At 45.4% G+C, this 27,711-nt stretch overlaps 2 protein-coding genes across 4 annotated transcripts; both read right to left on the reverse strand.

Annotated features, from left to right (window-relative positions):
* Positions 1-299: 299 nt before the first annotated feature.
* Positions 300-11,720, reverse strand: ANAPC7 (anaphase promoting complex subunit 7). 3 transcript variants are annotated; one of them, XM_081174364.1, is made up of 11 exons: positions 11,476-11,720; positions 8,026-8,167; positions 7,431-7,550; positions 6,942-7,053; positions 5,823-5,976; positions 4,990-5,132; positions 4,107-4,224; positions 3,031-3,227; positions 2,560-2,784; positions 1,538-1,688; positions 300-1,354 (listed from the first exon to the last, which is right to left on the reverse strand). In XM_081174364.1, the coding sequence occupies exons 1-11, from the start codon at positions 11,574-11,576 to the stop codon at positions 1,165-1,167; spliced, it is 1,653 nt and encodes a 550-aa protein (XP_081030490.1). In that variant the 5' UTR covers positions 11,577-11,720; the 3' UTR covers positions 300-1,164. The 3 variants fall into 3 exon arrangements, with proteins under 3 accessions (XP_081030490.1, XP_081030489.1, XP_081030491.1); XM_081174363.1 differs by having other exon boundaries at positions 7,981-8,167; positions 11,476-11,718; XM_081174365.1 differs by lacking the exons at positions 6,942-7,053; positions 8,026-8,167; positions 11,476-11,720.
* A 2,889-nt stretch (positions 11,721-14,609) lies between these two features.
* ARPC3 (actin related protein 2/3 complex subunit 3) lies at positions 14,610-25,107 on the reverse strand. The gene is made up of 7 exons (XM_081175501.1): positions 24,955-25,107; positions 20,798-20,897; positions 19,541-19,617; positions 18,550-18,618; positions 17,758-17,884; positions 16,804-16,898; positions 14,610-14,879 (listed from the first exon to the last, which is right to left on the reverse strand). The coding sequence occupies exons 1-7, from the start codon at positions 24,958-24,960 to the stop codon at positions 14,817-14,819; spliced, it is 537 nt and encodes a 178-aa protein (XP_081031627.1). The 5' UTR covers positions 24,961-25,107; the 3' UTR covers positions 14,610-14,816.
* Between the last annotated feature and the right edge of the window lie 2,604 nt (positions 25,108-27,711).

Consider the following 27,711-nt stretch of genomic DNA (forward strand, 5'->3'; position numbering starts at 1 on the left):
TCTACTGTGATTCAAAAGAGGAGGGTGGGGACCCATGGCTCTCCTGATGTTGCAACTTCCATCTGCTTCAAGCTGATGGAGTCAATTACGGATGATAGGAGTTGAGAGTGCAACATCTGGAGGGCTGCAGGCTAGCCACCCTTGTGAAAGGGAAGGCCACATCATTTAAAAAAATAATTACTTAACAGAGAACACAGCACTGTGGTCTTGTGAAGATGGGGCACCCAACAGAAACTGCTGCTGGACTGTGCTTTGAGGAAGTTATTTAATGCAGCCAAATCAAAGTCAGAAGCACAATATGTTAGCAAGGCTGCTTTTAATAGTCATGTATGCAGGAAAGGATTATGTGGTTTAGATATTGTTAATTGGTATTACCCAGTAAGAAGTAACCTTAAGAACCTTTCACTGGCTGTAATTTCCTCAACGCTGCTCCATTTCACTTTCTCTAATATCCTTACAGAGGCTTAAAAGGAGTGGCACTTGTTAGCACAGAATGTGAAAATAACCAACTATTTCACAGGCCACAATTTCTTGTGTATATGGATTCATCAGCTATAGAATTCCTCATCAGTTAGGAGCCTGAAGCAGCATGCTTCTATTTTAGAGTGTGCATGCTAAATATCCTCCACAAAAAACACTGGGGAGGCCAGGAAAAGGCTGGAAAGAAATTTACTGCCCCTGTGTGAGATTCCAGCAGCTTTCTGGAGGAGTTTGTGTATCTAAAGAACACCGTACAGGCTTTGCGAATAAAGCCTCTTTTATAAAAGGATATAAAAGTAGCCTACATTTATGCACCACTGGGGATCAAGCATAATTAGTTTACAACATGATTCTGACATCGTTTTAGTCATTAACAAATGTTTGAAAAATGCTTTATATCATTTGAAAGCTTCTAATTTTAGAAATAAGAACTCAAAATTGCTGCTTGGCACGAATGCCTCCCCAGCACTTAAGTTGCTCAGACTTCACCATGAAATAAGGAGTACTGAGAGCATAACATAGAAACAAAAAAGGGACAGAAGGGGCTGCTTGGATCTTGCCTCAGTCCAGTTCTTGCAGCAGCACACAGTGTCCCCTTGGCATTCTTCATTCCAGGGAGAAGAATGTCTTATTGGGCGTCACTCATCAAGGGCTATGGTCCCAGGTTAGTTCAGGAAGGCGATTTCACTGCATGCCAAACCACTGTTCCTGATCCGCCCACTGGGCTGCCTCACTGTCACTGCCTTCCAGGTCACCTTCCTCTCCACTGCCTTCCATGTCATCCACATCTTCCTCCTGGGTGGCATCCGTTGGACTTTCCTCTTTTTCCATTTTCTGCATTCCCTCCAGTGATTTTTGATCATTGGGATCCAAACTGGGGGAACAGAAAGTAAGAGAAAGACATCCTGGAGTCAGGGAGCAGCAGCAAGAACAGGACAGGCTGGCTTATGCACATCTCCATTTCAGCTCAGTGACATCTATCAGCAACCCACAGACAAAGCACCTGCAACCGTCCTTCAACTCATGGCCATCACAACAGGATTTTCCAGAAACTTACCTTAGAGCAATACTGTACTGGTCCATGGCTTCCTGATACTCATTAACAGCCACAAGGAAGTCCCCTAACATTCGATGGAGAATGCAATCACTCTGGTTGGCAAGGGCATTCCTCAGCAAAGCTATTCCATCTTCATATTTCTGTTCTCGGCCTGTCAATAAGAAGGGTTATTTCAAGCTATTTATGTTGAGGCCATCACCCAAAAAAGAAATCATAAATAACTGTATGAGGCTTTATTTTAATTTGCAGAAGTATAGATTGCCTCACAGCCAAAAGCTTTTTTTATCTTGCACAACAAGATAAAAATAAGAAAAAACACAGAAGTCTATGCACCCAGCAAACTAAAACCATTTCTGCAATTTTGCATTCAGATACACATTTTTTGCAGTTAGGTTTTCAGAGGAGGAAACAGTTTGTTTCAGAGGATGCAGAGATTGTGTCTTCCTGTGACATATACAAGAAGTTCTCTGTGACAGAGAAGGAAGAATGCCTGTTCTAAACCACCTAATTACCTATGGATTTGCAAACACTTTGAATTTTAAAGAGACACGTTAAAAAATATCAATTTAAAGAAAACGACGAAACCCTGCATCTCCAGTTCACATGACTTCTTGCCAAAATGGAAAGCTCGAAATGTACCGTATTTTTTGCACCATAACACTCACTTTTTTCCTCCTAGAAAGTAAGAGGAAATGTCTGTGCGTGTTATGGAGGAAATGCCTACGGGTGGCATGCCTACGGATTTTCCTCCTCTAAAAACTACGTGCATGTTATGGTCGGGTGCGTGTTATAGAGCGAAAAATACGGTAATGAGTAATTCAAGATGGGCATTTTCAGCTGGTTGTTCACAACAGGAGTGAGAGGGTGCTGTAAGTCTGATTATGGCTATAGTACGAAGAGATGTGGGTGAAAATTGCTGCCTTCCACCATCTTCAAGACTTGGTGGGAGTTGCATCTGCATACATCTCTATTCATGCTGAATAAGACTTGCACACAAGAAAAGAGGAGGGGGAAAGACTTACTGAGAAGTTCTGCCTTCTTTACCACTGCTTTGATGTAATCAGGGCGCTGTGTCAGTGCTTTGTCCAGCAATGTCTTTGCTTTCTCCTGTGCAACAGGATCTTCCAGACAAACAGTTGCCAGGAGGGTGAGTGTCTGTGCGTTGGCTCCCAGGGTTTTGTAGACATTGTTAGCCATGACTGTGGCTTCACGAAGACCATTGGATGCTAAGTAGCATTCAATGAGGCCTGAGGGTCAGAGGGGTAAAAGTCATATTTGAGAGAATATTTGGCTTTTTTTCAAAACCAGCGCTCATCTAAACAATGGTCACCGAATTTAGCACAGTAGGCTGACAGTTCACGACTTTAAGGTGGGGTCTTGGCATGTCAGAAAGACATCTCAGTGGTGACAGTCATATGTGGGCCTACAGAAACTTTCCTTTCACTACCAGCTTTAACAACTCCTGTTTGGAGAAGTCCGTCCTTTTTACTTGCCTTCGTAGCAGTCCAGCCTGCAAGGGGCAAGCCGTATCGCTTCACGGAAATGGATGATTGCCTCTTGCACTCTCCCCATGTTCCGAAGAGCAGCGCCTTTCAGCAGCAAAGCCTGCACACTATTGCTGTTCAGCTGAATGGCTTTGGCTCCCAAATACAGGGCACGGGAATAGCGCTTGCTGTAGAAGCTATGACACCTGCAGAAAGAAGAGGGAATTGTGGTTAACATGCTCAATCTGTTCCATCTCAGGAGGACAAGCAGAGAGTTTTACAGCCATGGCAGCATTGTCATTGTATTATTAAAGGGTGTGGGCAGAACATCTTGCCAAAGTAGGATGGGCTATTCTGTTATAGACCCACAGCACCCCCAACTCCTACAACCTTCTATTTCAATTACTTTTGATGATGGGGGGGGGGGAATATATACTCTCTCTCTCTCTCTCTCTCTCTCTCACACACACACACACACGGGAATGATGTGTTCTACCTAATGAAAGCGGAAATGCCTGTTGCTATCAGGAAATGTAATTTTAGCTTCAGCATTCTGAAAAGTGACCTACTTTTTAGTGATGCCTCCAAAGTAAAGAAACACATTAATAATTTTCTAATGTAGACCAGCTTTTAGACACCACAACAAAGTGTTTTTTAAGGGAAGATTTTAAGTACGTTTTGTAATTTTTGTAATCTGCCTTGAGCAGTGTTGCTGAGAAGGCTGTGTTACAAAATATATTAAAGGCTATTTAGCTCCCTGAAGAATTTTATTTCAGACAGTGGCTTTGGATATTTTTAGATCCAACACCTCTTTGAATTTCAAGAATAGCAAGAGGTGCTTTGAAAGTGGCATTTCAATAGTATACCAGTTAGGGAGACTCCAGGACATCCTACACAAAGCTTTGGTCGAACTCCCACAGACTTCAGTGAATTCACCAACTCTGTGTCAGTCAAGATTTTGCTGCCCAACACTAAGCCATTAGCAATAAACACAAGACCATCTGACTCTCCTCATTAATAGGGTAGATTCTGCCTTCAGAAAGTTCAATGTAAAAGCCAAACAGGAGCAAGAAGCAGCCCATTACCCTGATACCACCCACGGCTCAGCATGCTGGTCAGAAATATTGAAGAGCCGGCAGCCGAGATTCTCCACATCCTCCAGGCGACCCTCGCGGGCTAACAAGTAGCCATATACATCCATCCCTAAAGACAAAGCATGAAAGAGTTGGACACACACACACACAAAAGCTACGAAGGAAAAAAGATCAAGGAAAACTAGAGGACAAGACTGTTCACAGCTTTCACCTAAAAGGCAGGAACAGATCCAAATGTTTTCTCAACTTCTATATTCTATACACGTATCCACTAGCATAAATTCAAAATGAAGATTCAAAAATATTTTCCATAAAACTGGTTGCTCCAGTTCTAATCAGTTGTCATGTATTTTCCACATTATTTGGAGCTCCACAGTGATCCAAATGTACAATTTGTGGGGGAAACAAACAGCAGACCTGCCATTCAAAGGAATCCCATTGGCTGGGAATTTGCTCAACACAAATTTGAAATATAACATCTTTTATTTTTGTACCATTAACCACAAATGTATTTCATTGACACAATGCTGTTGTTGCATCAGCTGTTTACAATATAAATGTGTCTTCAACAAATTACAAGTGTTTTTGAGGTTTAACCATTTCTTATTTTAGTTAAGTGTAAGGACAGAAGGAAAAAATCCCTCTCTTTGCCTCATTTGTACTAGTTTTTCTTTCAACCTTACCAACAAAAAATAAAACTAGTGAGAATTTTTTGCTCTGTTAAAAATATAGTTAAGGTTGCAGTACTACAAATACCTACATGGGAATTCAGTAGGATGTTTTTCTGAATAAACATGCATAGGATTGCACTATAAAAGTTGAATACAGAATACAAATTATTCTAACAAGGTCTCCATATTTTCTAGAGACTTACCTTTTATCAAATAAGGATCCAACATTTGCGCCTGTTCAAATTTTAGAATTGCGTTCTTATTGTCACCCGCTCTGAAATAAAGATCAGCTAAACTCCCTAGTATATCCACATTGTCCCTCAGCAGTGACTTTTTCTCCAGCGAGCTTTTGTGGGAAGAACAAATTGAAAGATAAGATCAATATATTGGAACCTCTTGGAGCATTTTTATTCTATTTTATGGGAAAAGGTTCATTTCCTTAAGGCAAACATATCTACATGTCACAATTTATCATTCTCCACTACAGCACGTCTAGATTCAAAGCATCTTCCACCCAAAGAGGATTAAAAGGAAGGGCATGAGACAAATAAAGTCAGTAAGAGAAAGGTGTACGCTTTGCTTTCTTTCACAGTGGAACATCTCCAAATAATACTTGGGCCGCACACACTCCTCTAACAACACTAAGAATGCAACCACAATCAACTTGTTTCTGGGTCGGCTTGGTGCCCAAGGGGTATAGACTTCTTTGCCCATGGTAGGAGGGGAGGGCCCCCCCGCTGCTGCAGCTGTGCAACCTGGTAAGGCATGCAACTCTGGCTTCCGGGGGGGGGGGCAGCGGCTGTGGCACCTTCAACAGCATGACTAATAGTTGACCACAGGTTCCCCATCCTTGTTTTAAAAGACACATATATGTGGGATTTAAATTCCAAGAGCTGTTAAGCATTCAAACACTTAGCATTGTAACTGTCTTGCTGCAAAGGGGAAGCAGCCTTCAATACCCAAGTAGTATATCTTACAAGATACCAGGCTAGAGGTTCTTTGAGAAAGCTCATTTGCATTTGCTCCAGATTCTTACCAGATGGTGTTGATTGCTCTGGTATTATCACCTGTGTGCACAAATGCGTATGCCTTGATCCATACTGAAAGCCAGTCCAGGTTTGGGACACTCTGGATCACATTCATTGTCATGGAAGCGACTTCTGCACCTTTCACTGAGAGCGACAGCAAGCCTAAATGAGAAGCAACAGCTGTTGTGACCACCATTTTGACAAAATGTTCTTGGTAGTCGCAAGGAAATTAAGTCCTCAGGCACCGACAACAGCAGATAATTGACCAAAGACTGGAGAACCTGTGATCCTCCAAATGTTGCTGGATCAGTGTTAGAAACTGAGATATGAAAGCTAGGAGCTAAATGGCACCTTAAACCTAGGCTATGTGTGCAACAACGGAATGTCTAGGCAAGCTTTTTTAATAACAAGAATACAAAGCTAAAAATGAATGAACTGCAACTAAAATATTTTGTTCATTTTTCACATGATCTAGTCCTTCCCCTGCCCACCCCCCTAATATTCTTAAGAGGATCTCTTCTCCAGTCTTCAGAGAGTAGCTGGAAATGGGGAGGCAGAAAAAGGTCTTCCTTTCCTTCCACTCTGCAGTTTTAATCTGAAATCTTAGGTGCAGTACTGCGCCCAGAGCTCAGAAACTGCTCGGGCTAATGAAATTCCATGTGGCAAAAAGCACCTAGAACAATGGGAGTTTTGAGCAGTGCTGGACTACAACTCCTTTAAGTCCCAGCCAACATGGCCATTGGTAAGCGATGAGAACTGAACACCAACAACATCTGAAGAGTCACAGGTTCCCTACTGCTGGATTACAGTGATCAAGTCCTGCAGACAGGTGCATTTTGTAAAACTTATCCAATTGTCTTGCCATCTCTAGCACCACACTCCTCCCTCAGATCAGAAAGAGCATTGCAATGCTATTGTTACTGCCTCTCCCAGCCCTTACGTCTTCTAAGACACAATATATGAAGTCATAACAAGCACCCCTTTAATGTTGTAACTCATGAGGAGGCCAATGGCGGACTGCACTAATTCATATTTTGTTCACCTGCCCATGCTAAGACTGTTCAGATATGCCAACGTCTCAATCACAATTTTCAACAATAATCATTGATCAGAAGAAAAGTGGCTACCTAGGATGGCATCAAGGGCTAGTGGGCACTGCCTCAGCACTTCTTTGTAACTCGTCACAGAAGAGCGTTCCTGACCTGCCTTCTTGTACAAATTTGCCAGCATCATGTTAATCTGCAACCCACAGAAATCCAGTGATGAGAACAATCATGCTTTAATGTTGACATAAGACATAACATTTTGCACCACTTTGGATCTGTTAATTCTACCTGTTGATGCACAACTCTCTGGGCTTGCAGTTATTAACGGCAAGTTTTTACCTTTATTCAAAAAACCTGGGGATTTGTGTCAGCCAAAGGGTGTTTGAAGAATGGGTTGTATTCCGTACTAGTTTTCCTGAGGGTAGATCCACTGAGGCACATGGCTGTCTTAGGTCCATTGATGTCAATGGATTTATTGAGTAGGAACAGCACTGGTTACAACCCTATAAATTGTATCCATATCTCAGCCAAAGGCTCCCAAGGAGCATAACTTAGCTAGGAAAGTACTACCTTTGGGGTTCTCTGTCTTGAAGGGATTCCATCAAGTATAGCAATAGCATCTTTGTCTTGCTTCAGCATTGTATAGCACTCCGCCATTTTGTACTTCACTTCAATTTCAGAAGGCAGGCACTAAAAAGACAACATACAAAATACAACAGTGGTTCAATAACATCTGGAGGGCCACAAGTTCCCCACCCTGATATATGGAGAGGATAGTCAAGATCTAGGAAAGACCAAGTTGGGGTTGTCAGAGGTAATCTTTACTTTTCAGGAGTTTACTCCAAGGCTGGGACACTTTCCACATACATTATGAAGGAAAACTACAAGACAATAACATCTTTCTTAGGCTTCCAAGTATCTGCCACCCCATTCTGTCTATTCAAGGCGAGTGTTAAATCACATTCAATTATATATTTAATTTCTCCCAGAACTCACATAAGGAGGAAAAAACTTTTCAGATATAAATGAATTCATATCTTTTGCCATGTATAATAAACAGTGAATGCAAGACTCTTGCACTGAGGCACCAAGCTATAATCAGAATTTAAGCTATGAACACCTGGCTCTGAGGAGCAGATGCAGCATTCCCAGTTGAGGGTCTCACTTTTGAAGTTTTACTCAGTGCTTTCTTCTGCTGCAAAGCCATTGTATACTTGCTGACAGCATTTCTATATTCCTTGTCATGGAAGAGAGAATCTGCATGATATACAAGAAGCTGATACTTCTGCGATGGAGAAAATAACTCACTGTAAGAAACACAAGACAAACCAGTGTTAGCTGACCACATGAGGAAATCCTGGAGCAAACATCCCTGAACTACTGAAAGGTGAAAACAATAAACAGAAACGAGTCTGTATTCAGAAACCACCTGTCCATTCCATTTTCTGACTATGCAATGCTATCCTACAATGACAGCATTAAGCATCCCCAAAATCTATAAAGTTGCTAAACTTTATCTGTCATCCAGGAAACTATGAACTTACCAGGTGACCTTAAGCAAACTATTATTTCAAGATACCTCTTCCAACTATTATTATTTATTAAATTTCTATACCACCTTTTATCTGAAGGTAACAGAGCAGTTTATTAGTAGTACTATTAGTATTACAAATAGGGAGGGACCTACTGTGGTACCTTGGTTTACGAACTTAATCCGTTCCAGAGTCCCATTCTTAAACCAAAGCGTTCTTAAAGCAAGGCATGCTTTCCCATAGCAGTGGGGGACTCAATTTACAAATGGAACACACTCAACAGGAAGCGAAACATGTTCTGCTTCCTAGGCAAAGTTCACAAACCAAAACATCTACTTCTGGGGTTGCAGCGTTCTTAATCCAAGTTGTTCATAAACTAAGCTGTTCTTAAACCAAAGTACCACTGTACTTATAAAGCTTTTGTAAGATTTACTGAGATAACAACTATAAAGAGCTTTGATAAAGCTCACATAAATGCTATCATGCTTGGTTGGCATCCATCTGTCTCGGGAGACAATGGAGGATTGAGCCTTTGGGGGTGAGGTCAAGCTGCTGGAAGGTTGCAGTGCCTGCTGTGGCTGTAGAGACAGATGTGGGATACACATGTTTTGTTGCAGTTGGGGCAGATGAAGGCGTTCAGTTGTGATGCTGCAAATGCACCATGGCGTTTCTTTTCTTTGCACTCCTCCAAGTGGTCATTTCTCCTCTGGTCACTGCTATGGATACACAACATGACTGCCTGTCTACTGTGAAGTTCACTGGATGACCATGGGTAAGCCAGCCACTCGCTCTCCACTCTCTGAGCCTAACCTACTCTACAGAATTCTTGTGAAGATAAATGGAAAGGTGTGTGTCCCTGAGCCAACTGCCCCTGTTGGTGCCTTTTGCACTGATGCTGAAGATGCCTTTTTTAAATATACTAGTATTCTATAGGATTCAACTCATTTCCAAGGTCTCTTGCACTTAAACCCGTGAGAGGAGAGAAGGGTGAAGCACATGTACATTGAGATACCATGCAGTGCACAGCTTGCCATTTCACACACGCCACAGGCCTTCAAAGTATTGGAACTACCAATAACCCACGGTAGGGAAATTATGTTTTTGATGGTCTAATTCTTAACCCAAAGTACCAGCGCCCTCTAGGCTTTTAAATCAGTATGGGTAGGTGTAGCAAGCATGTCAGTTATTTCAACAAAAATCAAAAAGTCTTGTAGCACCTTAAAATTCTAAACAGGTTGATTAAATGAGCTTAATCTTTTGAGAATACATTCATTTGTGCTTAGTTAATGTAAAGATGCCCAAAAACTGTTTAAATACATGCAGCACAGGCCTATGGATGTTTTACTACTGTGTTTAGGAAGTGTGCAACAAACTGCAGCCTGAACAGATTTAGTGTAGTCCTTTTAATTAGCTGTGTGAAGTATTATCAGCAGTCATTGGGTATTAGAATTGGGACTACTGCAGGTGCCACATAATACCTGTTCTTCTAACTCTGGTCATTTAGTGTGGCAGCACCAGCATTTTGGATCTCCCTGCCTATTAAAGTCAAGAAGGCGCCTTCACTGTTCGCTTTGCGGCACCTGCTAACAACATTCCTGTTTAGACAAGCCTATCCAGATGCTTAGAAAGTTGCGGCAATTTTAATCTGCTTTAGTATTTTAAGCTTTGTATGTTTTAAAGTCTGGTTGTGAATTTTTCTTGATTTTACTGTTTTTTCTTCCGTAAACCACTCTGAGGTTTGTTTTTTACAATGACGTAATGTATAATTTTTATGAAATAGATAAACACTAAGAGGGAAAATGGGGTCAAACAACTGAAAAAATGAAAAAGCTACCATCCATGAAGATTCTACGGAGTTCTTTTAATAGTGTGATCCTAAATGTGTCTACCTAGAAGTAAACCCTGTGGAATTCAATAGGGCTTACTCCCAAGTAAACAGGGTTAGTAGGATGGAGCTTAACTCTCCTCTGTGTCTGCAGGCAGGTCGTATTTCCTGCAAAAAATGTGGCACTGATTGCAGTCATTCATTACAGACTCCAGGGCTAGGGAGACCTGGGTTCAAATCCCCACTTGGTCATCCCGCTCACTGGTGACCTCAGGCCAGGGCCAGAGAGCCTATGGCCCTCCAGACATTGCAATTTAATTTCTGATGTGCTTTTTTGCTGTTGCTGATGTGTGTGTGTGTGTGTGCGTGCGCATCTTTATCATTAAAGACCTCATTGTGACTTATGTGGGGGCTGCTTAAATTTTGCTGCATACTTACCAAGATGGTTTTAATTTACTGCTCATGCCTACTTTCTGTTATATTTTTGCAGTTACATAAATCTCGAGCGTGGTTTTAACTATGGGAAGGGCAGCATGCAAACAGAACGGTGACGAAGATGCTGCAAGTCTCCCTCCTCTTTTTCTTCACTTCATCAAGTCAAAATGGTGGGAGTTGGGGGCCCAGTCGACATTTGGGGAGCCACAGGTTCCCCACCTCACACTCTCAGCACAGCCCCAGTGATGTCCTACATCACTCGGCTGCTTTATTATTATTATTATTATTACTATTATTATTAAGGATTTGACTTCACTCCCAAAGGCAAACTCTTCCATTGTCTCACAGGCAGATGGATGCCATTGCCAACCAACAATCTATTGTTAACAATTATAACAAAAGAAAGGGGGGAAACGAAACTATAAGGAGGGGGCACAAAATGGGTGCAACTGCAAATGGGCTTTTGTTCTTGTCATGTATTTTGTGCTTTTATTTTATCTCGTATTTTTATGTGGCGAACTGCCCTGAGATCTACAGATGAAGGGCGGTGTACAAAAGTAAGCAGAGTCCCGGGCGTGTGACGAGGGTCGCCTTGAATGTCACATTTAAAAAGGGACAGGAGGCCCCAGCGCGCTTTCGCCCAGCCTAGCAGGGGTGTCGTGACGGCGGGGGGAAGCGAGGGAGCCGAGGCGGAGCAGGATGGCGCCGCTCGGTCGGGGGGGGGGAGTTCGAGGACGGGGAAGCGCGAGGGAAACGAGCCCTTTCTGGGGCTGCAGTCGCGGCGCCGCCGCCGCCCCCCTCCTCGGGCCGCCCCCCAACTCACGGGTTGTTGCCGCTCATGGTGAGCAGAAGCCCACTGAGGAGCCGCACGTTGGAGTGGAGCCCGGCGGCCGCCATCTCCCGCACATGGTCTACCACGCTCATCGCCGCGGGCGAGCCGAGAGAAGGGCGGAGGAGGAGGAGGAGGAGGCGGCTGCGGCAGCTACGAACTCGGCGGCAGGGAAAGCTCCGGGTCGCCTCAGGAACTCTAAAATGGCGCCTCTCCGAGGGGTCCTGGCGGAGAAGGCAGCCATGACACCCGCGCAGAAAACGCCATTGCACAAAGCGCCAGCCCGACGGGGGGGGGTAGGGGCTGCCCGCGACGTTCGCCTGCGTAGAATATGACCCAGTTATTCATCGCGGGAGCCGCAGCTCTAACTCTGGACTCGCTATGCGCTTTTAAAAAAAGATATGCTGTATATTCTTGTTCACGCAGAAAAGCGCGATAAGAAATATAAAGAAATGAGGCGTTAGTGTGGACACCCTCCGCTAGCTAAGACCATTAGAGTAGAGAGGGGGCGACGAAAGAAAGGCCTGAGCATGCGCGTTAGGCGCCACTGCTGTACCTCCAAAGCCACAGGCAGCCCAGGCAGAGGGCGAGCGAGGAAATATCTGAGCATGCGCGTTAGGTACCCCCAGCTATGCCTCAGCTTGGTACAAACCCCTTTGGCGGATTTTACCCACATTTCAATATAAAAGGCACGCCATTGGTGGAGGTCAAACACTGCTCGTCTTGAATTTGATACAACAAGAGGGCTTTCTCCTAAGATTTCACTGCTAAAACACAACTATAGAACATTAATAAGTAAAGGGGAGACGTTAATATAAAACAAGGAACCATAGTTGTCAATTTACAGATTTGAAAATAAGGGACCAGCAGCCTTGAAAATAAGGGACCTGCGGCCTCACCTGTTCCAGGCACTCCAGTCTTCCTGTCCTCCTGCAGTCTGGTCAAACTCATGCTGGTAGCTTTGAGAACACTGTCCAGCCAACTTTGTAACCAGAGGTTCAACTGAATAGAATCTGAATCACATGCACCACAAGGCCTATGCAGCCTCAACTTAAGATGGCTCCCCGGCCTGGCTTTGCACTGCAAAGTTTGCAGCAGCACGTGCAACAAAATGGCATCCAGCATTCCAAAACCCCCTCAGCTTGCATTAACTAGCCACACACAAGGCATGCAAGGTCCACCCCCCAGTCGTTCTTAGACTTCTTATTGAGTGAGCCACACAGCCAAGCAACACAGTTGGAGCCTCCCTCCTCCCTGGCCGGCAGGGAGGGAGGGAGGGGAGCTGCTTCCTTTGAAATTTAAGGGACATCATTTAAGGGACATTTAAGGGACATCCATCAATAAGGGACAGCAGCGGGACATGGCGCTGGAATAAGGGGCTGTCCCTTCAAATAAGGGACACTTGACAGCTATGCAAGGAACAAGAAGGTAAAAATCAGCTACTAAAAAGCTGCACAAATTAAAAACATTGAAAAGATAAGAATTCCCTGAGACAAAGCCTCTTGTGAGGTGGGTTCCTCAAGAGTAAGAACATCAGAGTCCTGCTGGATCAGACCAAAGGTCCCATCTAGTCTAGCATCATTTAAATATATTTGGTTATGGAGGCACATTTCTTGCTTAGCTTTGTTGCAGGATTTCATTATATTTATACCCAAAGAGCTCAATCTGGGGTGCATGCTTCTCTTTCCCCGTTTTATCCTCACAACCACCCTGGGAGGTAGGCCAGGCTGAGGGTCTGTAACTGGCCCAAGGTCACTCAGTGAACTTCACTGCCTAGTGGGGATTTAAACCTTGGTCTCTCCCAGGTCCTAGTCTGACATTATTCACTGCACCTCGCTGCTCTAGCCGATTTACTGTCTTGTCTAACAACAAACTGGCCTGAAAAGCTATTCAGCTCATTCCAAATTTTATGTTGTTATGAGTTCAAGTCAGGGGTCACCAGCTAGGCAGCCGCAGCATGTTTCCATAAATATCCCCTTAAAAAATCTGTGGTGCATGAGAAGACACAGAGGATGCCCCCAGCAGATTGTGCACTCGTCTTTTTCTGCTCTTTTAGATATGGCAGCCTTGCATTATGCCACACACCCTGCAGCTGCCATTGTGTTATGCCATATCCCCCCGCCCCCCACAACAGCCATTTTGGGACTGGCATCCACACTCATGGATTTCTAAAAATGCCCACTTGCTGAAAAGTTTGGCAACCCCTGAAGTAAATTTACCTTGCTCTTCTTAAGCGAGAATCCTTTGCCCACACTTGCTGGTCTGTTTAACAACCCCCAGCCTGTCTCCAGGGCTGGCCCAAGCCATTTTAGCACCCAAGATATGGGATCCTCTTTACCCTGCTGCAACTTACTGCAGGCATTGCGGAGAAGCTGTCGCACGGCTTGTGTGGCTTTGCCTGGCCACAAAACTGCCAGCAATGGAAGTTCAAGCAGTGTGACAGCAACAGACAAGCAGCCACACTCCTTCTGACACACAGGTGGTGTGCACTGGGGTGGGTGTCCTGATTTTGTTGCTCCTCCCAATCTGCCAACTGAGATAAGCATTTGGGATGGGCCAGCCTGTCTCCCATAGAACCCAAAAGATCCTGGGATGTATTCTTGGTCACACAGTTCACTGGTGTGTGGGCTTTGCAGCCAAGCTCACAGCCCAACTGAGCATGTGCCCCAGCTGTGCTGGGAGATCCGTAGTGCTGGGAAAGCAACTGTCTTTCAAGGAAACTTGTTGGTCGCTGCTGATCTTCCAACTGAGAACCTCCCCAATAGGCTTCTGAGGGTCTCCAGGGTACTCCAGAACAGTCTGAAAGGGGTGGAGAACCTTTTGCAGCCCGAGAGTCACATTCTCTCCGAGGGAACCTTAAAGGGAACAATATGAAAGCAGCAGGCAGGGCGGAAGTGGGCAAAGCAGGGGACGTGGCTCTGACTTTTGTAAAGTAGCCACATAAAAGTCAGAGGTGTTATCACAGTTGATGGACATACTCCAGCCAGGCAAAAGCAATAAAAAATACAGAGAAGGCCAGTGAGGAGAATCTTAAGGGCCAGACAAAAAGGCTTGGAGGGCCACAGTTGACCCAGGGCCTAAAGGTTCCTCACCCATTTTTGTCAAAGACACAAGAACAGCCCAAACGATGCTAGAAACCACATTTTATTCCTCATCGTCATCAAGCTCCAGCTCCAGCACATGATTTTAGCTCCACCTTTTCATCCACCGGTGGGTATCTTTCCCCCACAGAAGTGCTTATTCTCTCTCTCCGTAGAAAACATATATTAAAACAGAGGCAAAATTTTATACATCTGGCAGCAAAGTGCTTTGGCGAGACAGCCACGCGCCTCTCTTCACTGCCCTGGTCCTGACAGGCTCTTGTTCATGAATTGCCTTTTCACAAAACACATCCACCACTAGGAGACAAAGGGAAAAGAAGACAAGGTGTGAAAATGAAGTGAAGAAGTGGAAAAAAGCAGAGGCTTGACAACCATATGTCAGGAGTGCTCTGATGGTGTTTCCTGCTTGGCAGGGGGTTGGACTCGATGGCCCTTGTGGTCTCTTCCAACCCTTTGATTCTATGATTCTATGAAATACACCCGTTTCCACCCTGCAACTTGTCTTCAAAGACATCGCAGTGAAAAATACATCCCTGCACTCCCCGATCTCTCATTAACGTCTAACAAAATTCATGATGTGACATGACATTGTCACACCAGGAGCACGTGATTGGCTGGTGTAACATCTCAGTGAGATGACATCACATCATACTGTGGGTTTGTATTATCCATGCTTTTACTTCGCAATGTTTTGTAAATTACTTCACAAAATAATTAATAATAATAAAAAATTTCTATACTGCCCTTCATCCGAGGATCACAGGGCAGTTTAGTTTTAAAACACAGGCATACTTAACATAATAATATACAGAATAATAACCCCCTCCATAGTTTAAAAGGCCATAGATTGTTTAACCAGCCAAAGGCCTGGGAGAAGAGGAATGTTTTTGCCTGACGCCTAAAGATATGTGAAGAAGGTGCCAGGCGAGCCTCCCACAAATGGGGAGCCACCACAGAAAAGGCCTGTTCTCATGTTGCTCCCTTCCAGACCTCTCATGGAGGAGGCACACAAAGAAAGGGCCTCAGATGCTGATCACAGGGTCCGGAGTTGCTCAGGTGCGGAGAGGCGGTCCTTGAGGTATTGCGGTCTTGAGCCACTTAAGGCTTTATAGGTCAAAACCAGCACTTGGAATTGGACCCATAAACTAACTGGCAGCCAGTGCAGTTGGGCCAGGATTAGCGTTCTATGCTCAAACTGCCTTGCACTGATCAGCAACCTGGCTGCTTTCCAAACTGAGGCAGCCCCATGTATAACTGGACTTGATAGCAGACATGAGGCTGCTGCGAAAAAACTGAAGCTGTGTGCCACGTTCCCCTCTGATCTCCCACAAGAGACTTTCAGGAAAAACTAAACACACAGCTTCTGTTTGGCAGCCATCCTGGCTCTGCAATCAAGTATGGTGCTGCTCTAGCTAGATGTTGTAAAGTAAAAAGATAGTCATACAAAACACACCCTGATTACTGATAGACTCTCTGTATTTATTTTGTAATATACCACACCCTATCCAATTGGCTTAAGGTAAGGTAAAGGGTAAAGGGACCCCTGACCATTAGGTCCAGTCGTGACCGACTCTGGCACTCATCTCACTTTATTGGCCAAGGGAGCCGGCGTACAGCTTCCGGGTCACGTGGCCAGCATGACTAAGCCGCTTCTGGCGAACCAGAGCAGCGCACGGCTTAAGGTACAATGCCATAAAACAGCCTGCCCCAGCCTGGGGCTCTCCAGATGTCCTTGCACTGCAACTGTCATCATCTCTGACCAGTGACAACGCTTGCTGAGGCAGGGGAGTTGGGAATCCAACACCCTGAGGGCATTGCCATGGATGTACACAACTAATACGTAGATATGAACAGAGGATTTTAATTTAAATATATGAATTATTTGGCAAATTCCACTGGTCCTTCTAAAAAACCCAAAAAACATAAGGCAGAGGTGGGGAACCTGTGGCACTCAGAAGGTGTTGGACTTTATCCCCCATCAGCCTGAGCCAGTGTGGTGGCCAGTGATCAGGGATGATGGGCTCTGTAGTCCAACATCTGGAAGGCCACTGGTTCCCCAGGCCTGACAGAAAGGAAGCACTTCTGTTCTGTCAGGATTCTGCTGAGACTTAAACCAAGGATGGCTAACTTGGCTGGGACTGAAGGGAGTCCCCACGGCCACCACAGGGGAGCCACTCCTAGCTTAAATAGAGCCAAGTCACAGAGGAGATCAATATCTGACCTTGCTTGGTTTGTCACTCTGGGGATCAAAGACCTTTTCACAAAGCCTCAGGCCGGTTTCCTGCCTCAGCTGCTGCAAGTAGGCCCTCATAATCTCTGAAAAACAAAGACGTACACTCCACAACCAAGGCCAGATCATATTATAGCTCCCATTCAGTCACAGTTTTGATGAATTAAAAAAAATATTAATGATATTTCCATTTATCTGTTGATCCCAAAAGTTTACAGTAGATATAAACACATACAGTAGATATAAACACATTAAATAAATACAAGTACAATAAAACCATGGTAAATGATTTTCTCCCATTCTCATACTAAACAGCCTCATGGTGTCCTGCTTTCCCAAATAATATGGTATTTTCAACACCTTGCAACTAGTTTTGCTATGCCACCTCCCAAAGGGTGGTTTCGGCAGCCAGCCTGCAGCTGAAGCTGGCTTTGCCCCTCTCCTCTCTTTGAAAGCTCCCTACAAAACAAGCTGGGATGTTCTCTGCTGGACTAAGTGAACACCTGAAGCCTGTGGTTCCTAGGAAAGTGATGCTGATTCACAAGCAGCAAGCTGCCATGAAATGTCTCCCCGATCAGATGGAGAAAGCCCATCTGCCCATTCTGTTGCCCAGGTAGAGCTGCTCTCTCCATCAGACTGCAAGGGGCACAGGCACACCCAGACCTCTAAGTCAAGTTGTAGGTTCGCAAGATTGAAAGAGAAGAAGCTTGAGGAAATGCTACACTGAAAATGAAGTTGTGGGGAAATGGGGGCAGAGGCTGCTTTGCGTCCTACTCTAAATGCAATGAGAGGAAGGATCCAATCCTATACTGTACATCCTTAATCCAGAGGTAAGCCCCCTTTAGTTCAGTAAGGCTGATGAATGAGCATGTTTAAGATTCAGCTGTTAAGTAGATTAAATCCACCAATTCAAGCTTGCAGTCCGCATTGTTACCTTGCCCTTACCTTCTTCCTGTTTGCTGCTAGGTCTGGCATAGAGAGCGTTCAGTGGAAATCCTGGCTCTCCAGGCATGGGGAAATTTGTTATTCCTAATGTATACATTTCTTTTTCTCCCTGGCCTTTGGAATTACACTGGAGGAAAAGAGAGCACAAGGAAGCATGAGCCACTTAAGACAATACAAAACGTAATGTACACGCAACACACAACTGGTAGTATTACAGCAGGATCCTATGTGTCTTTACTCAGAAGCAAGTTCTGCTGTGTTCAAAGGGACTTGCTCTGCAGTATCTGCATTGGGGTCGCAGCCTTAAGAGCTAAAACTCTACAGTGGTGATCAGCATTTCTTGTGGCTAGGATTTCTACATAATAAATAATTATACGCGAGTGTGTGTGTGCGTGTGTGTGTGTGTGTGTGCACGCACCCCCATACCCACTGTAATCCCTAAGAACGGTTACAATTTTATTTTAATTTTCAACCCCACCCCCAAAAAGGACAGACATGGGAAAACAATACATTTATATTTTCTTGTTTTTAAACTTTTATTTCCTTCGGCTTAAAAGCAACAACCAGCTCTCAGCACATAAGAAACATCCTCCTGGCTGGGTCTGAAAGCAGGATTCTGTTCTCACAGTGGCCAACCATTTACTCCTGGGAAGCTCACAAGCAGGGTGGGGGCCCAAAGGCATTCTCCCCACCGGCGCTTCCTGGGAATGAGAGCAACATCCTGACTCATTACCCTTGGCAGACAAACTCCATGGAGGCAGACAAGGCCAGTGCCCTTTTCAATGCTGTTACCTTCTGCAGCTTTTTCAAGCACTCCGTAATGTAGAGTGTTATGTAGATCAAAGTTCTGTCGGCCTCATTCTAAAAATAAAAATAAATCCAAGTCATCTCCTGGGAAAACTTAATATCTCTTTTCTTCACCTCTTTCTGCAATCTTAGTTTGCCCAAACCAACTGGCACCTCCTCGTTGTGTTAAGATGGCGCCGTAGTCTCTATTTGTTTATTTAAAATCTGTAAGCAGCATACAACCCTTTTTTTAAATAAAAAAAATAGTTACTAAAAATGCAGCCTAGAGCCAATAAAACAGCAATATGAAAGCAGATGAAACAGACCAAGTGGGAGAAAGGGGATTCAAACCAGTGAACCATGAGCATTGCCACTCATCGTGTGAATGTCATGCATGGGGATTATTCAACACACACACTGTTCCTCTTCTATAATACTAGAGCTGATTGGAAATCATTGGGAATGTCCTTGTTCAATACATGACTAATGCACCAATATTTTAAGAGACTTTAAAAAGGGATCAGACAAGGGGGGACAGGTTTATTAGCCAGGATAATGGAGCCTCCTTATCCAGATGCAGTCAACCTCCGCACACCAGCTGACCGGGGAAATTGCCTTCGTCCCTTATTGGGGGCCTGCTGGAACCTTCTGGCTGGCCTATTTTGAGAAAAGAGGCCCTGGATAAGGGGAACCTTCCAGCAGGGCTGTTCTAATAGCAGGAGCAACTGATCCCTTTAATATGCAAATCACAGGTTGTTTTGTTTTGTTTTTGGGTACTTAAGTCACTCTTATGTCTGTATTTAATTTCTTTGGGTTGTGTCCCTTTAAGTTCTACTCAGAGTAGAACCACTGAAATTGATGGATCTAAGTTAGCCATGCCCATTAATGTCAATGGGTCAGCTCCAAGTAGATACAATCCTATGTTTCCGAAAACAAGTCCCTGGCCCTCCAGAATGCACAGCAAGCATTTTAAAGCAGGTTTTTCCATCCTCCTTACCTTGATTTCATAATTTTTAAAGAAGACATTTGCTTTGAAGTAGTAAATGGCTTCATCTATGATGTCTGTATCTTTTGCTACCAAGAAAGAGAAAGAAGATAGATGTACTTGGAATATTATAAGAAAACAAGGTATCGCAAGAAATGCAAGCTGACTCCTGAAGATGTCTGATTGACAATGCAAAAGTAAGCCCCACCAAGTTCAATTGGACTTACTCCCGGCTAAGAATGCATTTAAAGGATTGCAGCTTCAGTTTCTAGTACTGTACTTTAAATAATATACATAAGGTTAGGGTGGCACTGTGTTCCAAACCACAGAGCCTAGGGCTTGCCGATAGGAAGGTCGGCAGTTCAAATCCCCGCAATGGGGTGAGCTCCTGTTGCTCGGTCCCAGCTCCTGCCAACCTAGCAGTTCGAAAGCACGTCAAAGTGCAAGTAGATAAATAGGTACCGCTCTGGTGGGAAGGTAAACGGCGTTTCCGTGCGCTGCTCTGGTTTCGCCAGAAGCAGCTTAGTCATGCCGGCCACATGACCCAGAAGCTGTCTGCAGACAAACACCGGCTCCCTCAGCCAGTAAAGCGAGGTGAGTGCCACAACCCCAGAGTCGTCCGCAACTGGACCTAATGGTCAGGGGTCCTTTACCTTGGTAGAATACAGAGCTCAGGAACTATCCATGTAAACTGCATGCCTACACAGAATGCTTTGACATGCACCCTAAACCTCATTAATGGTGCTGCTTTTCAAAATATGTTGCTTGACAACAACACAGAAAAGGAACTTCTCTGTAGGGGAGTCCCCTCTTAGAAATGCCTCTTCCTATCAGGGTGCTTCCGAGAACTATTAAGAACACATTTGTTTACATAGGCATTTTTTTTCCTAGACTCAATTTGCAGTGTACTTTTAAAGCAGTACCACACCACTTTAAGCAGTCATGGCTTCCCCCCAGGAATCCTGGGAAGTGTAGTTCCCAAGCAACCCAGAGTGGCTGGGGTAACTCCTTCAGATACAAATAATAAACTGCTTCAGCATCCTAACATAGGAAGCTGCCTTATATAAAGCCAGGCCCTTGGTCCATCTAGCCTAGTACTGTCTGTACTGACTGGCAGCAGCTCTCCAGAGTTTCCGGCAGGGAAACCCTTCCATTCCTATTGGAGGATTGAACCTGGGGCCTTCTGTGTACAAGGCAGATGTTCTACCACTGAGGGACAGCCCTTCCGTGTTGCGGAAAACACCCTTTTGAGGCCTGCTGTGAACTTACTTTCCCTGGGTGCCGGCCCTTTGAACTGACTCCTGATAGGCAACAACGCCATGTTCCCAATCAGTTTGGTGTCTGGGTCCATGAGAGTAGAATGATAAGCCTGTAAGAGGGAAAAGAAGGGATAATCAGTAACAAAAAGCCACAGGCACACAGAAAAGCTGTTTCTATGTTTTCCCACAAATGTACAGAAGAGTCAGAGTTCCCCAGTCCCTGGAGGCTCTTTAGCCGGTCGCAGCACCCAAAGGCTAGAATAGGGGTTGGCAAATATTGGCCTCCTGGCCCACAAGTCATGTGGCCAAGTGGAAATGAAGGCAGAGCTCCTGCACCTTTACTAGTTGTGCAGAAGTGGGGAATCGCAGCAGGTTCAAGCTTGCTTCACAAAGCAGCACCTGGTGAAATCCCCTCTTCTGCTGCACAATTATTAAAGGTGCTACCTGAATGCCACCTGGGTTAACAACTGCCAGGTCCTCCAATATATCTCCTTTCTCCTTTTTTGCTTCTGTCTGCTTCCAGCAAGGGGAGCAAATGGGAAAGAGGCAGCGACAAAGAGCAGCATTCATGGGAAGAGACAGCTCATTGGCAGAGCACCTGCCTTGCGAGGAGCAGGGTCCTGCTGCAATCCTTGACATCTCTGGGTAGGACCAGGGGTGTCCCCTGCCTGGAACCATGGACAGCAGCTGCCAGTCGAGCTGGGCCAGGGACAGTGGGACCTTTTTATCCTGAGGGCCACATTTCTTTGTGGAGGAACTTTCCGGGGGCCACATACCAGCAGTAGGCAGAGCCGGGGCAAAAGTCTGCAGGGCAGTGGAAGCCCCTCCTTCCTGTGTATGGCAGGCTTCATTTTAGCCACACACGAGTCAGAGGGTTTCTCCATCCTTCGTTAAAGTCAGGCATTTTTCAGCCAAGCAAATGCACTCAAGGAGAGTATGAAGGAGGTCCAGCGAGGGGTGTGGCCTGAGAATAATCCTGAGGGGCCTGAGGCCTGGCTCTCCCCAGTGTAGACAGTACAGATGAACCAATGATCTGACCCAATACAGTGGTGCCCCGCAAGACGAATGCCTCGCAAGACGAAAAACTCGCTAGACGAAAGGGTTTTGCGTTTTTTGAGCTGCTTCGCAAGACGAATTTCCCTATGGGCTTGCTTCGCAAGATGAAAACGTCTTGCAACTTTGTTTCCTTCTTCGTAAAACCGTTAATACCCAGGGTGCATTGCTTAAAGAGGTGCAGTTGCGACTTGACTTCGAGGAGCAACACATAGCACGCGGTGTGGTAGCCTTTTTTGAGGTTTTTGAAGACTTTGCTGATTTTTGAAGCTTTTCCAAAACTTCTTTTGCAGCCATTTGGTAAGTTAAACTTTTAAAACTTTTTTGGGGGGTTTTGGATTGGGGTGTTTGGAATTCAAGGACTTGGTGTTGGGGAGGGGTTTGCAAGAATCTGGAAGCTTGTGTGGTTTTTTTCTGCATTTTTATGATTTTTTGTGACCATTGGGCCACTCTGCTGTTTTTTTTTAAAAAAAATTCTGGGTTTGAATTTCTGTGTGGTGGGTGGCTGGGGGAACAGTTGAGGAGGGGTTTGTAAGAATCTGGGAGCTTGTGTGGTTTTTTTTTTAATTTTTATGATTTTCTGTGACCATTGGGCCATGTTTTTTTTTTAAAAAATGTTTTTCTGTCATGTTTAGAAACTTAATTTATTGTTCCTTCAATTTTTGAAATGCTCTTTACAGTATGTGTGACTTTAAAGAGCACTTAATAAACTCTTGTTGTACCAAATTTGGCTTTGTTTGGACTTTTTTTGACCATAGGAACGCATTAATTGAATTTCAATGCATTCCTATGGGATTTCGTGCTTCGCAAGACGAAAAATTCGCTAGACGAAAAAACTCGCGGAACGAATTAATTTCGTCTTGCGAGGCACCACTGTATAAAGCAACTTTTAAAGTAACAACCACCTAAGCATTCTCCTCCTTGTGGTGCAGCAATAAAACTGCTATCATGTTTGCAAAGCTAAGCAGGGTCCGCTATGATTTCAAATTGGATAGGGAACCACGTGCCAAAATTCCTGGATTGCAGGGGGCTGGTCTGGACCCTTGGGGTACCTTCCAACTCTACAATTGGAATTATTATATTATTCTTGCTCCAGGTCAGTGGGTAGTCAGTGTGGGACCCTCAATGCTGTAGCCTACAACTCCCATTATTCATTGGCATTGGCTAAACCAGTTGATGCTAATTGGGCTGGTAGACCAAAATATTTCAAGGGCTACCCCTGTTCTGGGATGGGCTTCACTCCCTCAAATTGCTCAGCTGCTCAGTGGAATAGAGAAGTCGTGGCTCTCCAGATATCCTTGGGCTCCAACTCTGATTAATCTCAGCCTTGTTGCTGGCATCTTGAGACAATGGAGTGCACCTCTGGGGGTTAAGACAAATTGCTGCAATAGCAGCACCAATGTGACCTCCCTGGGGCGCAAGCCTGGGCAGCGTGCATTGAGGTATTGGGCTGCCCAGACAACAAGACCCCCCTCTTAGCCTCACTGATGTGGTCCAAAGGAGAGCAGAGCAGGATGTTTGGCATCAGCTTGGCTGCAGGAGTTGCTGGAAGGAGGCGTACAAGGAGCCATCCAACCGCCTTAGGGACTCCACTCTGGATTCGTGTAAGGTTTACTTACTCCTTAGCCTTTGCTTCCCCCAAAGAGATCCCTCAAGGCAGCAGAGGTTTAATGTCAGTCTACAAAACCAATAATTGGGGATGATGGGAGTTGGAGTCTTACGACATCTGGAGACCCAGAGTCAGGTTTCCCACCCCTGGGTGAGAAGGTCAACAAATCCAACCTCTGCTGCTAGGCAGGACCAACCCACATAATACAGAAGTCAATGTGTCTAAAGCATGGGGGGGGGGGGACTTTTGGGTCCTCCAGATGTTGCTGAGCTACAACTCCCATCATCCTGGGCAATATGCCTTGCTTTCTGGGTCTGATGGGAGTTGAAGCTCAGCAACATCTGGAGGACCCAAAAGTTCCCCACACCTGGTCGAGAGTGAAACATAAGGTGCTCATTAAAGTACAGTGGTACCTCAGGTTACATACGCTTCAGGTTACAAACTCCACTAACCCAGAAATAGTACCTCGGGTTAAGAACTTTGCTTCAGGATGAGAACAGAAATTGCACACCAGCGGTGCGGTGGCAGCGGGAGGCCCCATTAGCTAAAGTGGTACCTCAGGTTAAGAACAGTTTCAGGTTAAGAACGGACCTCCAGAACGAATTAAGTTCTTAATCCAAGGTATCACTGTACCTGGTGCTCTGGTCGATGTAGGTCATTTGGGGCAAATGAGTACAGTTAAAATAATAATAATAAGCCACTCTGGGCAGTTTACAAAATAGATAAAAACATAATAAAACATCAAACACTAAAAAAATTCCTGATACAGGGCTGCCTACTGATGTCTTCTAAATGCCAGTCTTTTAAACCCCAAGAAATGTGATAAACGGTACTGATTCACAGGGGACCCAGCAAACCAGGGTTGGATCAAGGTATCAGCCTAGCGTCCTTTTAGTAACCTCCAGCCCACAGGTCCAGACACAGGACTACAGGTATCAAAAGTTGTATTTGGGTCAATGTTTTTCAAATAGCAACTTTTAAAAAAAGAAAGAGCAACTGACGTTTCCTTTGCCCTGCGAATTTACTGCTGCCGAGTGTGATTATTTGATGCACATTAAAAACACATCCCTTATTTTTCAACAAGGATGTTGCAGTGCGAATCCTCCACCGCAGAGACGATGCTTTTTTTATAGAAAAGAAAAACCCGCTGGCCATATAAGGAAGTTCTTCTTTCCCCTGACATCGCCAGCAATTCACAACACAAGGCTAATCCGGGCGCAGAGACCCAGAAATGAGAAACCCAAATGGATCTTTACCCTGAGTGGGGAGGGGAGGGTTTTAAAAATACACCCCGGCTTCCTTGCGCACGTTCTGGATCACAGGAATAAATCAAGGGGGCTCAATTAACAGACCGCCTTCCATCTCTCCCCGGGCCCAGCATCCTACGCCCACAGTTCCTGTTTTTAAAAATTCCTATGAACTAACATTTAAAAGAATAAATAAATGCTGTTTTAGGCAAGTGGACCAGCTGCAGTTCTAAAAGGTACGCGGATCTTTCCCCTTACCGGCATATTTGGGGCGCAGCAACGCAAAGCGACCCAGGAAGGAGAGGTGCGAGGCGCCCTTCCAGCGAGCAAGGCAGCGAAATCTTGCAAAAGGCAAAGCCCTTCCTGCTCCACCCAGGCAGGAAGTGAGAGGCAGGCGAGGCAAAGGCGGCGGGACCCGGAGAGCCAGCAGGGGGCAGCAGAAGCCAAGTCCTATTGAATTCCATGCAGCTTACTGCCAGGTATGTGCGGTTGTGAATGATTGACAATAGTACAGGAATTAAAAAGGCGACCACCTCTTTTAAATCTCATTGAACTAAATTAAGCTTGCTTCTGAGAAACCCAGTTTAGGACTGAAGCTTCATGACTAAGTCATGTGTAAGTCTTCTGGTGTGCCTACTTCTGAGTAAATGTGCATTCAGGTCAGGCTCCACATTTGTTTTTCCCACAGAAGCTTACATCAATATTTGCTGTTTCTTTCTTCTTAACAACACAGAAAACTGTACATTGCAGCAATGCAAACAGGATTTAATATGTACAGTTCTGAGGCGGCAGAGAGAGTTGGACCATCAAAACATAGCTGTCAACATTTCCCATTTTTTAAGGGAAATTCCCTTATTCCAAATAGGATTCCTCGCAAGAAAAGGGAGAAGTTGACAGCTATGCATCGAAGAGCCAGTGCATGAGGAACCAGGCCTTAGCCCCCCTTTATCTATCCCAGGGGTGTCCAGCTTCCAAGAGACTGCGATCTACTCCCACTATAAATAAACTGGCGGTGATTGACCAGAGTTGTTGAGCTGTATTTGTGAGGGGTGAGCCAGTTTTTTTCAGGGTGGTGGTGAGGCGATTGCTGGAGATCATGTAACCAACCAGGATCAACCAGGGACGGCCCATGATCGACCGCCTGATCTCTCACATTGGCATCATACCGTTTTTCTAAGTAGCTTTGGGGAGTGTATGTGATATTGCTCAATTTTCTCCTCACAAGGAGCCTGCAAGGTAGGCCAGTATCCAAAACCAGATACTCCTGCTCTACACACCATACTTGTCACCAAAACACTTCTCATAGTCAGGGCTGGTCCTCCCCATTCCTTGTACAGAAGCCAACTAGACTGGTGGCTGGATCTTATTTCAATGATTTTGAAAGGACAGCATCCTTCATCACACCTGAGGCTGTACAAGTTTGGGGTGACTCCCAACACCTGCCAGCTCACTCTGTCTAATGGTAGGGCTGGCTCTGTTCATATTTATCTGAATTAAACACGAACAGACCTTGTCCATCAGGAGGGAAGGAGCAAGGAATCTAGCAGAGAATGTGGGCTGGTAGTGGAGAGCAAGAGGATGTGTGAATGGGGGTCCGGCAGTGCAGGTCTACTCAGAAGGAAGTCCCAACAAGTTGAGTGAAGCTTGCATGCAAGGGGTTGCTTGCTTAGACCCATGATATCTAAAGCAAGGTCAAGGAGGCTGTGGCCTTCCAGATGTTGTTGGGCTTGGGTCAGCCCCGGCCAGCATGGCCAAAAGTAGTCCAGCAGGATAGGGAGGGTCACAGGCTCCCCCTCCAAAGGACCAGCTCCTCTCACATGAGCCTGTCTCCTCATTAAGATCTGAAAGAGAGGCTCTCTTTGAGTCGCACCATCACCTGAACTGGGGAAGGTCTCTCCATATATCCACAGTGACCCTGTAACAGAGGTGTCTTCCTCTAAAGTGGATTGACACCGTGCAACATCATGACGTCATGGCATAGCCACCTTGACATCGTACACCACAAGGAGCCAGGTGGCAGAGCTAAATGCCTCAAAAAATACAGGGGGGGGGCGCGCTGAAACTGTATTGGCCCCTAGGAGTTGGTGTGCCTACGCTGTAAGGTAGGGCACTGTTATTATTTCCCGCCCATCTATAAGTGAGGAAGGAGGTGCCTTGAGGTTGGCAAAGTGGGGCTTAAAGGTAAAGGTAAAGGGACCCCTGACCATTAGGTCCAGTCGCAGACGACTCTGGGGTTGTGGCACTCATCTCGCTTTATTGGCTGAGGGAGCATGTGGGTCATGGGTCATGTGGCCAGCATGACTAAGCTGCTTCTGGCAAACCAGAGCAGCGCACGGAAACACCGTTTACCTTCCCGCCGGAGCGGTACCTATTTATCTACTTGCACTTTGAGGTGCTTTCAAACCGCTAGGTTGGCAGGAGCAGGGACAGAGCGACGGGAGCTCACCCCGTCACGGGGATTTGAACCGCTGACCTTCTGATCGGCAAGTCCTAGGCTCTGTGGTTTAACCCACAGAGCCACCCACGTCCTGCCCTGTAAGGTAGGGCACTGTTATTATTCCCCACCTATCTATAAGTGGGGAAGGAGGTGCCTTGAGGTTGGCAAAGTGGGGCTTACTGAAGGCCATTACAGCATTTCTGACGTATCTTAGCGCAGCCCTTCCTGTTCCAGCGTCCAGCCTAAGATGCTACTTTACACTGACCTCTTTATTGACTTAACAATGCAGCCTTCTGGGTCTACTCAAAAGAAAGCCCCATGGAGTTCAATGGAACTTACGCCTAGCTAGGCGTGCACCAGATAGCCTAGGATGCAACAACTTATTCCTGCTTCCCAGGCATGCAGAAGAAGCAAAGATAGTTAATGCAAGAACTGCTTCTGCTGGATTGTGGGAAATAATTTTTAGTGCAGGCATGGAAAATCTGTGGTCCTCCAGATGTTGCTGGATTCCAACCCCCATGAGCCCCGGCCAGGATGACCAATGGGCAGAGATGATGGGAGTTGGAGTCCAACATAAT

The sequence above is a fragment of the Podarcis bocagei genome (genome assembly GCF_964188305.1).
Source record: "Podarcis bocagei genome assembly, chromosome: 16".
Taxonomy (NCBI): domain Eukaryota; kingdom Metazoa; phylum Chordata; class Lepidosauria; order Squamata; family Lacertidae; genus Podarcis; species Podarcis bocagei.

Excerpts from the sequence above, each read along its gene's own strand:
- ARPC3 (XM_081175501.1), bottom strand. Across the intron at positions 19,618-20,797 it reads AGGGCCGGCACCCAGGGAAA|CAAAAGATACAGACATCATA; the intron begins GTAAGTTCACAG and ends CTTTCTTGGTAG. Across the intron at positions 16,899-17,757 it reads TAGCAGCAAACAGGAAGAAG|AGATTATGAGGGCCTACTTG; the intron begins GTAAGGGCAAGG and ends TTTGTTTTTCAG.
- ANAPC7 (XM_081174363.1), bottom strand. The coding sequence starts at position 11,576 with ATGAGCGTGGTAGACCATGTGCGGGAGATGGCGGCCGCCGGGCTCCAC. Across the intron at positions 7,551-7,980 it reads CATCTGCTCCTCAGAGCCAG|TGCCTGCCTTCTGAAATTGA; the intron begins GTGTTCATAGCT and ends TTGTCTTTTTAG. Across the intron at positions 4,225-4,989 it reads GGATCCTTATTTGATAAAAG|GGATGGATGTATATGGCTAC; the intron begins GTAAGTCTCTAG and ends CTTTGTCTTTAG.